Source organism: Garra rufa, chromosome 22 (assembly GCF_049309525.1).
Source record: "Garra rufa chromosome 22, GarRuf1.0, whole genome shotgun sequence".
Taxonomy (NCBI): domain Eukaryota; kingdom Metazoa; phylum Chordata; class Actinopteri; order Cypriniformes; family Cyprinidae; genus Garra; species Garra rufa.
Window position 1 is genome coordinate 41,137,365 of NC_133382.1, and position 15,959 is coordinate 41,153,323.

The 15,959-nt window shown below is 29.3% G+C and overlaps 1 protein-coding gene across 1 annotated transcript in view; it reads left to right on the forward strand.

The window, feature by feature from the left end:
• LOC141297563 (calcium-activated potassium channel subunit alpha-1-like) overlaps positions 1–14,983 on the forward strand; it is a 68,753-nt gene extending 53,770 nt beyond the window's left edge. Inside the window, exons 23-31 of the mRNA XM_073827979.1 lie at positions 910–1,033; positions 2,124–2,348; positions 2,425–2,617; positions 4,173–4,286; positions 5,976–6,059; positions 7,961–8,091; positions 9,498–9,692; positions 11,676–11,794; positions 14,673–14,983. Of these exons, the coding sequence (XP_073684080.1) occupies positions 910–1,033; positions 2,124–2,348; positions 2,425–2,617; positions 4,173–4,286; positions 5,976–6,059; positions 7,961–8,091; positions 9,498–9,692; positions 11,676–11,794; positions 14,673–14,904 (1,417 nt within the window). The 3' untranslated portion in view covers positions 14,905–14,983. The remainder of the gene's footprint in view (positions 1–909; positions 1,034–2,123; positions 2,349–2,424; positions 2,618–4,172; positions 4,287–5,975; positions 6,060–7,960; positions 8,092–9,497; positions 9,693–11,675; positions 11,795–14,672) is intronic.
• Positions 14,984–15,959: the final 976 nt, after the last annotated feature.

A 15,959-nucleotide genomic window follows, 5' to 3' on the forward strand; every position in this document is an offset into this window, starting at 1 on the left:
AATTATTAAAATTTGCAGTGTTTATCACACTAGTGTGCTTTAATGTTTAATGAGGAAGTTTGCTTTTTAAATGCTTTCATTTTGTACAAAATTGCAAAAAGTCACACTTGTGTTGTTCCGGGTCAGAAATGACCGGACTCCAAACAATTACTTGTAAATCTCTCATTAGGCTATATTATCACAAAATATTGGATTCAATCTTTTTGTCAACTTGTTTTCTTTTATTTAGGACTGGTTTTGTGTTTCTATTTGCATCTGATTAATCGCAGGCCTCATTTATCTGAAAGTAGGCACCTCATATATATATAAAAAAATATATATTTTTTTTTACATTTTCATGATTTTAATTAAACTTAATCTAATTAAAAATATTTGAGTAATATTTGAATATATTGAGTTTTTTTTAGGATAATTAGTTTTTAATTATTAAAAAAAAATAACATTACCAAAATAATTTTAATCATGTTCATGTTCTTGACAAATTTGGAGATGAACCCATTTGCTCAGGTGTGTTTCGGATGTATAGCGGTACGGTAGCGTGTCCTGGTGTTCAGGCGTGTGGTTTTGCTGTCACGCCGCACATTAAATTTGATGGACTGAGAGCTGGAGGAAGTGAGGAGAGCCTCTAATGGCCTAATGATTGAAAATAAAGTCATAACAGCAGCTGCGGCTGACGGATGGAAACGCTCTCTGACAGAATGCTGAAACCTTCACCCCTATAATGGGCCAATCAAACGTCTTCGAGACCCTGAGCTCCTGCTCTCAATCACGTCCTGTAACGGCAGCCCTGCCAATTCATTCAGTGCGAATGTCTGCTTTATAAAGTCATTGATCTGCTTGTTGTTGGAAGTGCAGCATGAATTTAGCCAGCTCAAGTTTTTCCGTGTTTTTATGGTTTGTTGATTTCAGGCACGACCCGTTGTTGGTCCCAGGACACGATCAGATGGAAACAATGGATGAGAACATAAAGAAATATGATTCGACAGGAATGTTTCACTGGTGTCCATCAAAAGACATAGAGAAGGTCATGCTGGTAAGAGGCATTAAGCACGTTACACAACATAACTGATGGAAATTATGCTTTAAAAGACACTTTACAACAGCAGATATAAGATCAGGGTTCAAATTTGACGTATAATATTACAGTATTTATTACAATTTTGAATTGGTTTAATTTTTTAGAATTTTTTTGTTTTGTTTAGTTTTTATTTTATTTATTTATTTATTTTTAAATGTAGTTATTCTCCGTTTTAGTAATTCAACTTAAACTAAGCAAAAACTAGAAATTTTGCCTTGGTCACTATCTGAAATATTAATTATCAGTTTTATAACTTAAAAAAACCCTCTAATTCTGTTTTAGTTTAGTTATTTTAAATTTTAGTTTTAGTAATTTTAGTATTTTTACTTAAAATAAAATATATATATATTTTTTAAATAAAACTAAAAATACAGTGATTTTGTGTATTTTTTTGTTTTATTAACTTTTTAAAAATTTTTTTTGTTTTAGTTTAATTATTTTTAGGTGTGGTTTTAGGAATATTACTATTTCAACTTAAAGTAAAATTTCTCTAAATGCATTATAATGTACGTAATTGTAATTGGAAAAGTAATTCAAATGAGTATTTTGGGGGTAAACTGTCATGAAACTAATTTAATAATGCTAATATATATATATATATATATATATATATATATAATGTAATATGTAATTGGAAAAGTTTTGAAGTTAAATTGTAATGAAAACATTTTTAAAAACTAAACTCAATTTTTTTCCTTTTCCTTTTTTTTTAATTTTAGTATTTAATAAAATATTTTCGTATTTAATGTATATATTACTTTTTTATTTTGTAACCTTACTCATCCTTAACAAAATGAAAATTAGAGCTATTGCCTTGACAACTAACTGAACTAAAAGTAGTTTTAGTAATTTAGTTATTTTTGATAATTATTTTACTTAAAAAAAAAATTAGACAAATTGTATAAAATTGTCAATTAATATGAATTATATAAAATGTAAAATTCAATATACATTTCTATAAATAATAAAACCAAAAAATTTATATTTGTAACTGGTTTTAAGTTCAGTAGAGGTTGGTAATTGATTTATTGTCTTTCTCTCTCAGACTCGCAGTGAGGCGGCGATGACAGTTTTAAGCGGTCACGTGGTGGTTTGTATATTCGGCGATGTAAAATCAGCCCTGATCGGTCTGCGGAATCTGGTGATGCCTCTGAGAGCCAGTAACTTCCACTATCATGAATTGAAGCCTATTGTATTCGTGGGCTCTCTGGAGTACCTGAAGAGAGAGTGGGAAACGCTACACAACTTCCCCAAAGTCTCCATCTTACCCGTAAGTGGACGTCTGTCTCTGTTTAACTATTAATGGCATATCAGCATCATGTTAGTGAGGTATGTCTCTTGTTTAGGGAACTCCATTGAGTCGGGCCGATCTGAGAGCCGTCAACGTCAACCTGTGCGACATGTGCGTCATCCTCTCCGCCAATCAGAACAACATCGACGACGCCTCTCTGCAGGATAAGGAGTGTATTCTGGCATCTCTCAACATCAAATCCATGCAGTTTGATGACAGTATTGGACTCCTGCAGGCCAACTCGCAAGGTAAAGTCTAAAATTTTTTATTTTGTTAACATCTTTTCTGGTGGAAGCAATACATAAATGAAGAAGAAAGCCAAAGTATGAAGTGTCATGGATGTGTGAGTAATCCACTATTTCGTAGAGGGGGATCCAAATGACAATTTTCACCTGATATGATTCCGAGCCAAATTACAGAAGAGAAAAATATGACTTTAGAAATATGCCAGTATCACTATATTATTTTCACACAGAGATTGATAGCTCTATTAGTGAAATCTTTTGACTTTAGCAGTCTTTGTTACGTTATACAAAAATGGGGACCATTCAGAAATGAGGATAAAGCACTTCTCGTGTCTTTTTCCTGAAATTTGCATGCTTGTAACTCAAAAAGTATTAAAGATATCTTATTATCCTTTTAGATTTTAGTTCCTAGCAAACTTGTCTTTTGTTATCCTAATTTTTGAGGCCCTATGTGGTTCACTTCCAGAGATATTAGATTCTAAGTATGGCTGTAAGAGGAAATTGTTAAATTGTACACATTTTCAGTGGTCAGAAACTAAATGTTGGTCACTTTGCATATAGCTGATACTTATTGTATTTAAAGGGGAATGTCTGAACTACAAATCATTTTAAAACTATAAATGTATCTCCTTTCTTTTTATCAAAACAACTGCATACAACATACATGTCTGAGTGCCATATCATTTAAACTATTTACTCAAGGAGCCACATTGAATTTGCAATATCTCTGGAACTGAACCACATAGGGCCTCAAAAATTAGGATAACAAAAGACAAGTTTGGCAAGAGCTACAATCTAAAAGGATAATAAGAAATCTGTAATACTTCTTGAGTTACAGGCATGCAAACTTGAGGAAAAAGGCACAACATTTCAATGTGGCTCATAGAGTAAATAGTTTAAATGATATGGCGCTCAGACATGTATGTTTTATGCAGTTGTTTTGATAAAAGGAAAGAAGATACATTCATAGTTTTAAAATTATTTGTAATTCAGACAATCCACTTTAAATACAATAAGTATCAGCTGTATGCAAAGTGACTAACATTTGATTTCTGACCGCTGAAAAGGTGTACAGTTTACTCTTGGAGCCATATTTAGATTCCTATATCTCTGGGATTGAACCACATAGGACCTTAAAAATTAAGATACTAAAAGAAAAGTTTGTTAAGACCCAAAATCTAAAGGGACATCAAGATATCTTTTATACTTCTAAAGTTACAGACATGCAAACTAGAGAGAAAAAGCTTGAAAAGTGCTTTTTTCCATTTTTTGAATGGTCATCATTGGCATATAATGCAACAAAGATTGCTGAAGTCAACAGATTTTACTAATAGAGCTACCAATCTCTGTGTAAAAGATCTGCCATCTTTTTTTTTAAAGTGATTTTTACCGCCCTGTAATTTGACTCTAAATCTCAGATGAACTCATTTTGATGCCTCTCTACAAAATAGTGCATTACTCAGTAAATACACATCTGTAATGCTTGCCTTTCTTAAAAAAAATATTAACAAAATCAAAAAGTTGAGCTGGGTTCACGGCGTTCTGTGTTGTGCTCCAGGTTTCACTCCTCCTGGAATGGATCGCTCATCTCCAGAAAACAGTCCCGTACATGGATTGGTGCGGCAGGTGTCCATAACCACTGGAGCAAACATTCCCATCATCACAGAGCTCGGTGAGACTCATATTACACTCACATTTAAGCACAAATTATTACTTTTGTTCATCAAGGATGCAGTAAATTGATCAAAACTGACAGTAAAGACATTTATTATGTCACAAAAGATTTCTGTTTCAAATAAATGCTGTTCTTCGGAACTTTTTATTCATCTGTAAATATGAAAAATAAAAACGGTTTTCACAAAAACATTGCGCAGCGCAACTAATAATCAGAAATGTTTCTTGAGCAGCAAATCAGCATGTTAGAATGATGTCTGAAGGATCACGTGACACTGAAATCTGTAATTATGCTGAAAATTCAGCTTTGATCACAGAAATAAATTACATATGAACAGATATTTGCATAGAAAACAGGCATTTTAAATTGTAATAATATTTCACAATTTTTACTGTAATTTTGATCAAATAAAAAAAGCAGCCTTGGTAAGCAGAAGATACTTTTTTCCAAAAAGACAAAAAAATTGCTAACACTTTACAATAAAGTCCAATTAAAAGTCCTAATGTTTCTTAAAGCAATATTTATTTTTGACAGTATTTATTAATCTTAAGTCATTGTTATTTTAGTTTACTTTAGCTACTATTATAGTTTAAGCAATATTTTGAATTTTCTCTTTTCATTTTTATTTTAGTTATGTATTGTAATGTTTTTTTTTTTTATATTTTTATTAATTTTATAATGTCTGTATAGTTTTTTGTTTAATTTAACAAAACTTAGTTTCAATGTTAAATATAAATATTATATTTAAATGTAAAACAAAAATAATCAACTAAATGAAAATGATAAATATTGGCTTGGCAACTAGCTGAAATAAAATAAGATTGGTTTATTCTTTGTTTTATTTTAATTGGAAAATGACAAATATTGTCTTGGCAACTAGCTTAAATATAACAAATTTTATTTTATTTTATTTTAATTAATTAATTTATGTATGTATTATTGAAATCTTTCATTACTTAAAATCAAATGTTATGTTTTTAGCTTGAGTCAACTCTAATAACCCTGACATTGCTTCATAAAAAATACAGCTGTTCATTATTGCTTCATGTTAGCTCAGGCCAATTAAATAATATTAACAAATATTTTTGATTTGAATTATTATTAGTTGCAAATGTTGAACTATTATGCTGACAAAGTAACAAGTGGAACCTTATTATAAAAAAATCTACTGACTCAAAACATTTGTGACAATGGACCACAAAACCAGCTGTAAATAGCACAGGTATATTTGTAGCAATAGCCAAAAATACATTACTTTTATCGGTCAAAATAATCTATTTTTCTAGGATATTAGTTAAATTTCCTAATATTATACATCAGTGGAAAGCTTATGTATAAAACTCAATTTCAAAAAATAAAATAAATAAAACTGGTTTAGTGGTCCAGGGTCACATTTAAGATGATAACAGTTGCTGAAAACAATTTTAAATTTTCTTTTTGAATAATTAAAAAAAATTATAGTAATTTAGATTTTTATATATATATATATATATATATATATATATATATATATATATTTATATATATTTATATATATTTATTATTATTATTATTATTTTTTATTTTTTTATTTTATTTTATTTTTTTATAATTTAGAATTTTGGTTTATGGTTGCAAAATGCAAAACAACTAAAGGGTTGGTGCGGTGAAAGGTGGTTTTGGTAACTGGTTGTTTTATGCTGCTAGCTAAAACAGACAAGTTGCTGCCCCTGGTTTCTCTGAGCCAGGACAAGAGCAGCGGGAACAACATCCCAATGATAACTGAGCTGGGTAAGAGCGGCTGACAGGGGCGACTGTCTTCCTGTAGCTCTGTGGATGTTTCAGCTCTTCTTCTCTTCATGTCTGATGTTTTTCACTGTTGGCATGAGCGTTTCTGTAGCATGCTGTGAATCTCGTGTGCTTCTGTGTGGCGAGACGCTCTGATCTTTCCTGTCAAACCGATCGAATCTGTCATCTGTTTAGAAATGATCTGTCACTCCGTTACATGTTTCTGAGCGTCTCAGACAGGAACCACAAAAGCTCAGGGTCCGAAATGAACTTCCTGCCACTTAATCAACAATATTTCTGACAAAAAATAATTTTAAATGACCATTGTTTTTATTCATTAATATTTGGAATTCATTTTTAGTTATATATATATCTTTTTTTTTAATTTAGTAATTTTGTTTTTAATTTAACAGCATGTTCTGGCTATAAAAGATTTTTTCTGAACATGAAACTGAATTTTTGCTAATTTTTATTAATCAATACTTTAAATTCGTTTTTTAAAGTGTTTTATTTTTTTGTTTTAATTTTAGTATTCATTTTATTTATTTATGTTTTTAATAAAATTTATATTTTTGTAGTTTGTTTTGACAACATTTCCTGGCCATAAATGATTTTTACTGTCGTTTTTTTATTTATTCATTTTTTGAATTGGTATTTATTTTTATATTTCCATTTTAATATGAGTAATTTTGTTGTTTGTTTTGACAACATTTTCTGTCTAGAAATTATTTTAATTTATTTCAATTTTAAAATTGTTTTTTTTTTTTTTTTATATATTTTCTATTTTTGTTGTTTGTTTTGACAACATTTTCTGGCCAAATAATTTTACCTGACCATAAAATGTCATTTTGCATTGTGTTTTTATTTTTTTACAAAAAATAAAAAAATAAAAAAATAAATATATATATATATATTTATATTTATATTTATATTTATATATTTATTTTTATTTATTAATATTTTAAATTAGTTTTACTTTGAATATTTTTGTTGTTTGATTTTCTCAGTTTTATTACTTTAAATATTAAAGTAATTTAATTTAAAGTAGTTTTAATTTTTTGTTTGTTTTAGAAATCATAGTATTTTAGTTTGCAATCTTACAACTTTCACTTGCATAAAACAATTACTTGTGTTATTGTTCCTACCATTTGACTTCAAATAAATGTCTTAGTGAATTTACCAGCAACTTTAGTTTTATTTTTCCTTGTCAGTTTATAAGTTAATATATTTTTCACTTGATTTATTTGCCAAAGCGGTTTTTGATGTTGCCAAATGAAATTATTGTTTTAAAAGGAAAATTGGTCATAAAATATTTTTTATTTATTTAAAGCAACATAAAGGCACTGCAACACATTCTATAAATTCTATATTTTTTTTTTTTTTAGATTTATACATTTTCATAAAAATTATTTCATAATTGATTTAAATATGAATCTTTAGGATGCATTTTTTATTTTAACTTTTTGGGCATTTTACTTTTTAAGATTTCTATGTTTATGTTTTAATTTTTGTTTAAGTTTTAGTAATTTTTAAGTGTTTTTGTAATTTTTCTTAGTTTTTTTAATATGGCTTTATAGTTATTTTTTTATAATATTTTATTAAAATTTTAGTTTTAGTTATTTTTTTACATCCAGTTAAGCTTTCCCTGGAACCTAGCTAAAATAATTTATTTATTATTTTTCTAATTAAGTTCAAGTTTATTACATTTTAAGTTAAACATTCATTCATTATGTTATCATATACTATGTTTAAGATAAGTACAGTATATTAACCCAGCTTTTGGTACAAAAAAATGTTCATTTTAGACCCTGTGTTGACCTGTTATTTCCTGCAAATATTTTTAATAAAACTCCTCATTTAATGAAACACATTCCTAACAATCTGTGTGTGTTTTATGTCTGCAGTGAACGACTCAAACGTCCAGTTTCTGGACCAGGATGATGACGACGATCCCGACACGGAGCTGTACCTCACGCAGCCGTTCGCTTGTGGGACGGCGTTTGCCGTCAGCGTCCTGGATTCTTTAATGAGTGCTGTAAGTCAATGCAAACAAAGTGTTATTTATTAAAAAATATTTATTTTTGATAATTATTATTTTATTTCAGTTAGGTTTTCCTAACTGTTGTTAGTTTCGTTTCGTTTCGTTTTTTTATTTATTTGGACATTTCATTTTTTTTTTTTTTACATTTATTTCTTTCTTTGCCCAATTGCCTTTATTTTTGTTAAATACAGCTCTTAATACAACATATATTACTGTTTAAACATGTATACAATATTTCTTACATTTAAAGTCCTTTAACAAGAATTTTAGAAGTAAAAATTGATGTCTCATTTAGGTGACTGACATTGCATCTCTTTAATTTGCTTTGCATTAATAAAATAATTTACAGCAAAGAAACAGTTTTATAGATTAAATAAAACGTTTTGACAGCATTTTCTGTCTATAAATTTTCTATATGTGACCCTGGACCACAAAACCAGTCATAAGGTAAAATTTTACAAAACTGAGATTTGTACATCATATGAAAGCTCAATAAATAAGCTTTCTATTGATGTATAGTTTGTTAGGATAGAACAATATTTGACCGAGATACATCTATTTGAAAATCAGGAATCTGAGGGTGCAAAAAAATCAAAATGCTGAGAAAATCACCTTTAAAGTTGTCCAAATTAGGTTCTTAACAATGCATATTACTAATCAAAAATTACATTTTGATATATTTACAGTAGGAATTTTACAAAAAATCTTCATGGAACATGATCTTTACTTAATTTCCTAATGATTTTTGGCATAAAAGAAAAATCAAAAATTTTGACCCATACAATGTATTTTTGGCTATTGCTACAAATATACCCCAGCGACTTAAGACTGGTTTTGTGGTCTAGGGTCACATATGTAGATTTTTTTTCTGACCATGAAACTGCATTTTTTTTTATTTCATTATTTATTCATATTTTAAATTCCTCTTTTTATGTTTTATATTTTCTGTTTTAATTTGAGTAATTTTGTTGTTTTGACAACCTTTTTTTTTGGTCATAGATGATTTTTACTGTCCTTGAAATGCAATGCTGCAAGGCCAATATCTCGTTTAGGTGACTGACTTTGCGTCTCTTTCATTTTTGCTTTTATATTTACCAAAGAAATGCCAGCGGCACTGAGAACTATTCCTGAAGAGAACGCAAAATATCCACGCTCATTACAACTGCTGTTGCCACTGTCCTGTCCCACAAAAAAACTACGCAAAAAATGTTTGGGTTAACATAAAATAATCATGAGTACATGTGCACACTATAAAAGCAACTGATGTAAGCTGGTTACTCAAGTTGGTCCAATGCAATGTGATTAGTTTGCCAAATCTGCAATTAAATGCTATTATTACAACTGAGGGTGATTTCGTAACTTTCTGTAACGCTCCTCTCCTCTGTCTGTCTCTCTCTCAGACATACTTCAATGACAACATTCTGACTCTGATCCGGACGCTGGTGACCGGCGGAGCCACACCGGAGCTGGAGGGTCTGCTTGCGGAGGAGAACGCGTTGCGTGGAGGATACAGCACACCGCAAACACTTGCTAATAGAGACCGCTGCCGCGTCGCACAGTTGGCGCTTTATGACGGACCCTTTGCTGATCTGGGGGTGAGACTGACATCTGTGGCTCCTTTATTTACTTAATGTTTAACCCTCTGCTGCTTGTCAAAAAAGGTATTTTTTATTTCAGTGAAACGAATATTTGGACCACAAAACCAGTTTTAAGCAGCACAGGTATATTTGTACACTGCAAAAAATGCTTTCCTTTAGATTTTTTGTCTTGTTTTTCAGCCAAAATATCTACACATTCTTAAATCAAGAAGGATTTTCTAGTCGAGTAAAAATTATTTTCTTGTTTTCAGAAAAAAAAGTCAGAATTAAGTGTTTTTTTTTGCTTGAAACAAACTAAATAGTCTGCCTGTGGGATAAGATTTTTTTTTTTTTCGTTTGAAATAAGATTTTTTTTTTTGTTTCAAGCAAAAACTCACTTAATTTGACTTGATTTTATTTCTGAAAATTAAAAATATTTTTTACTTGTGATTTACGAATTTTTAGATATTTTGGTTGGAAACAAGACAAAAAATGTAAGTATGAAAAGCATGTTTTGCTTTGTAGCAATAGCCAAGTAAAGATCATGTTCCATGAAGATATTTAAAGGAGAAAGGAAAAGGATATTTTGTACATTTCCTACCGTAAATATAATAAATTCATTTCTGATTAGAAATATGCATTACTAAGAACTTCAGTTGGACGATTTTCTCAATATTTAGATTTTTTTGCACCATCAGATTCCAGATTTTCAAATAGTTGTATCTCGGCCAAATATTGTCCTGTCCCAACAAAGCTTATTTATTCAGCTTTCAGATGACACTTATGACTGGTTTTGTCAGGGTCACATTTTTATACAAGCCTGTTTCCGCCACTGAATAAAAAAATAAAAAAGGTAATTGCGACTTTTTATCTCACAATTCTGACTTTGTTTACATTTAGCAATTCTGACGTTTTTCTCAGAACTAAATCATATAAACTCACAATTCTGACTTTTTTTCTCAGAACTATGAGATATAAATGCAAAACTGCGAGAAATAATTTTTTTTCTCTCGCAATTGCGACTTTGTATCTTGCAGTTGACTTTTTTTCTTAGAATTGTGAGGTGTAAACTTGCAATTGTAAGTTATAAAGTCCAGTTTTTTTTTTCTTTTTGGTAAGAACTTTGGCCATTTTTCACTGAAAAACTTTACAGACCAAAAAGTTAATAAACAGAAAAATATACAGTACAGACCAAAAGTTTGGACACATTCAAATGAATGAGGTGTGTCCAAACTTTTGGTCTGTACTGTATATTTTTCTGTTTATTAAAGTTTTTACTCTACATTTGTGCAGTTTTCAGTGGGTAAGTGATATTATTTAGATATATATAAATTAATAAATAAATATTTTTTTTAAAATGGGTTTTTATACAAAAACTGCTTTTTTACGTAAAATTCACTTTATAAAAGACCCACATTTCTAACTTTAATTCATGGGGATAACATGGATAATTTCCCATGGTTTAGTGTAAGGTTTTTGCCCATCTTTTGGAATACCCAGTTTTAAAAGTACAAAAAAATACTTTTACCAGTAGGTGGCTGCAGAGCTCCACTATTTGCTATTTGACCACCTGAAAGATATTTTTTCACAAGTTTTTTTAGTTGAATTCATATCTACAGTACAGACCAAAAGTTTGGACACACCTGAATGAGAAGGTGTGTCAAAACTGTTTGGTCTGTACTGTAGGTTAAATGGTTCTGGAAAGAAATGGTCACAAAAATGACCACATTGAAACAAATAGGAAGTGATTTTATCTAGTGAAACCGTTTATTGCACCCAAACAAAATCTCACTGAGAGCTAATTTTTTTGCGATATCAAAAATCTTTTTTTTTTTCTGGACTGTATGATTTTTTTTATTTTTTTTTATCGCAGTTTTAGAGTAAAACACGTTTGGAAAATTTATATTTTTATTAAAAAAAATGTTAAAAACTGTTTTAATCTATTATATTGAATATCTTCAAATCTGTACCACATTATAATGTTTATGTTTGTGTTTTCAGGATGGGGGCTGTTATGGTGATTTATTCTGTAAAGCATTGAAGACGTACAACATGCTGTGTTTTGGAATCTACCGATTAAGAGACGCACATCTGGGAGCACCCAGCCAGTGCACTAAACGGTGAGTCAACCAGCTTTACTAACTATACTCTTTTGAGGTCTTTTGCTGTATGGTTTGTTAGGACGGGACAATATTTGGCCGAGATACAACTATTTGAAAATATAGAAAATCACCTTTAAAGTTCTTAGCAATGCATATTACTAATCAAAAATTAAGTTTGCATATATTTATGGTAGGAAATTTCCTAAATATCTTCATGGAACATAATCTTTACTATATCTTAATGATTTTTGGCATAAAAGAAAAATCTATAAATTTGACCCATACAATGTATTTCTAGCTATTGCTGCTTATGACTGGGTTTGTGGTCCAGGGTTACATATTACATTTTCTGATCATATAAATTAGACTGAAAATTCTTCTGAATGAGTCTAAAAACTTGAACATTCAAATTCATTTTTAACAATTTGACTTTTTTGTTCGTTTTTTTAATTTTTTTGGTCAAATATTAATTATTTAAAAAAAAAATACAATATATTATTTTGTATTTTATTTTATCTTATTTTATATTCAAATACAAATTGTGCCAAGGAATGATTCTCAGTTTGTTTTTAAGAAAAACTGAAGTTAAAAAAAACAAATGTTTTTCTTAAAAACAAACTGAGAATCTTTCCTTGGCACAATTTGTATTTAAAAAAAAAAAAAAAATTAAATAAAATTAAATAAAATTAAAAAATATATTGTATTGTTTTTTTTAAATAATTAATAAAAAATATTTGCCTCTTTTTTAAAAATGTAAAAAAAAATCAAGTGTGTCCAAACGTTTGACTGGTAGTGTATTTACAGTAGAACATGTACAAAATATCTTCATGGAACATGATCTTTACTTAATATCCTAATGATTTTTGGCTTAATAGAAAAATGGATAATTTTGACCCATACAATGTATAGCTGGCTATTTCTACAAATATACCCGTGCTACTTAAGACTGGTTTTGTGGTCCAGATCGAGTTATTGAGTTTTTTTCCTTTACTAGCTTGTTTGTAACATTTTTTGTTCACACTTTCCACATCAAATTAAACTCTTAACTGTCACCGTCCCCTCTGTGGGACGCCCAAGTTTACTTCACAATTTTACAAATAAATCCTAATCTAATCATGACAATATATATTAATTATTCCCCACAGCTATAAGACTTTATAATATATCACTGCAGTGACATACACATGCTGTGAGTATTGCTTGTTTTTGCTTTTGTGCAGTATTTTAAACCACGTGCAATATTTCAGATTATATGTATGTGCAATTATTTTTAGACTATGTGCAATATAGTTTTTTACAAAGAGTTTTATATTGTTTATATTATTATATTGTTATTTTGTTGATCCTATGGATCTTGTTAATTGTTGTCTTACAAATTGCTGCTGTTTCAAAGGAATTTCCCCAGTGTGGGAGTTAATCAACCAATCAATCAATCAATCAATCAATCAATATTGTTGGAAAGGTCTAAGGCTCCTAAATAAATATTTAAAAAAATGTTTGTGTTACAAATTATGTAGGAAAAATAATTGATTATTTTTTGAGTGCCCCTCAAAAATGTACTTCATAACAGGAGTTCTGATCTTTAAAAATGTAAAAATTTAACTTTTAATACATTTTTTGTTTGTAAGTTGTAAGTTTTCTATTGTTGTATGGTTTGTTAGGACAGGACAGGACAATATTTGGTCGAGAAACAACTGTTTGAAAATCTGGAATCTGAGGGTGCAAACAAAATCAAAATACTGAGAAAATTGCCTTTAAAGTTGTCCAAGTAAAGTTCTTAGCAATGCATATTACTAATCAAAAATTAAGTTTTGATATACACTACCAGTCAAAAGTTTGGACACATTGACTTAATGTTTTTTTTTTTTGTCAAATATTATTTAAAAAAAAACAATAAAATGATGTATTTTTGAACAATTTTTGCCGCAATTTAATCAGTTGCAGATAAAATAAGTGAACATTACTAGACCTATAAAAATACAAAACAAATACACAAAATATAAAAGTTCATGATGAATTAATATTAAATGTTTTATTAAGTATTTTAACAACTAATGATAGCAATGTACAGTGCATCCACGTCATTTATATATTTGATGCATTTGTTTTATATATTGTATATTTCTGGTATGTATTAATTTTTGTTTTGTAATTGATTGAATTTTTTTAGTGATTCCAAAAATCTATGAAAATGTTTGTTTTACATAAAAAAAAAAACTAAAATAAATCGGAAATTGCAAAAAAAAATTATTGATGTTTATTTAAATTTTCACTTGTTTTTTTTTTATTTTAATTTTATTTTATTTTTAAATACAAATTGTGCCAAGGAATGATTCTCAGATTGTTTTTAAGAAAAACTGAAGTTAAGAATTTTTTTTTTCTTAAAAACAAACTGAGAATCATTCCTTGGCACAATTTGTATTTAAAAAAAATAAAAAAATATAAATAAATAAATAAATAAATAAATAAAAATAAAATAAAATAAAATAAAATAAAATAAAATAAAATAAAATAAAATAAAATAAAAATATATTGTATTGTTTTTTAAATAATTAATATTTAACAAAAAAATAATAAATAAAATAAAAATGAAGTCAAGTGTGTCCAAACTTTTGACTGGTATTGTATTTACAGTAGGAAATGTACAAAATATCTTCATGGAACATGATCTTTACTTATGAAAATGGATCATTTTGACCCATACAATGTATTTTTGTCTATTTCTACGAAATATACCCGAGCTACTTTAGACTGGTTTTGTGCTCCAGATCCAGTTATTGAGATTTTTCCTTTACTAGCTTGTTTGTAACAATTTTTTGTTCACACTTTCCACATCAAATGAACTTCTTGTCAGATATTTACTTAGTGTTGTGTATGTTTGTGTTTCTCATGACAGATATGTGATTACAAACCCTCCGTACGACTTCGAGCTGGTGCCTACAGACCTGATCTTCTGCCTGATGCAATTCGACCACAACGCCGGCCAGACGCGCACCAACCTGTCCACCCACTCCAGCTACTGCCCCAACAAGAAGAGCCCGTCCGCCCACTCCATCCCCTCGTCCGCCCGACCGGGACGCAGCCGGAGCCGCGACCCGCGCGACAAACAGAAGTACGTTCCTCTGTAAGCGTCTGTGGCGTTGAGCTGTGCCTGCGCGCGCGTGCGAATGCGGACTCTTCCTCGCAAACGCAGATCCCGGACTTTATTTTTATACACGTTATCAAATGTTTACTACGTACGTCATCTTTCGCATTCTAGAAGTCGCATCTGTGTAAAGCACCGGCCAGCGTTTACACGACAAACCACGGTTTTGTTGCTGATCAGTACGTCTTACACGGGTAACACTGTGTTGGGTTCATGAATCAGTTTTTACCATTTTGCACTTTAACTGCACTTTAATCCTCCAGTTTGACAACCTGACGAACGCTCGTGTGCTTCATCGTCGCATCACGCCTCATATTCCTGATAAAACACCGCTTCTGGCTCATCTTACCCACGCACAGTGGCTCCAAACGTCTGACGGCTTACATTTTTAGTTTAAAAATTACAGAAAATTTTTACAAGTCAGTGCATTTAAATTTATATATCAAAATGTAAATATAAACATTTAGAAAATTTATAAACTCATAAATAAATGGAGAAATTGTACATATTTAAACAGATATTTTTTTGTATTTTTTGTCAATTAAATATTACAAGTCAATAAAAATACTAAATATTCAATTAATCATATTAATAAATAATATTAATTACTAATAATAGATATAAATTGCAGTGAAAATTAAAAAAATAATCAAATTTTGAATTTATTTTAGGTTTTTTTAATAATGTAAAACCAACATTTCATAGGGTTCAAGAAAACTTGGCAGAATTCACTCAATAAAATAAATGAAAAATACATACTCAAACATACAAAAATATGCTCACAAATGCACCAGGTATAAAATATATGATGGATAAAGCTTACATTTTTTTAGTTAATAAAAAGTCATTAACACATGCATAAACACATTAAATAGTAAATTAATTATATTTAGAAATATTACATGTTCTGATGGTATAAACAGCAGTGAAATTTAACAAAATAAATGGACAGTACATACTAGAAATAAACAAAATATGAAAACAAATTAAACAAGATATAAAGGTCATGATGGATGAAGTGTACATTTTTTTGCATTT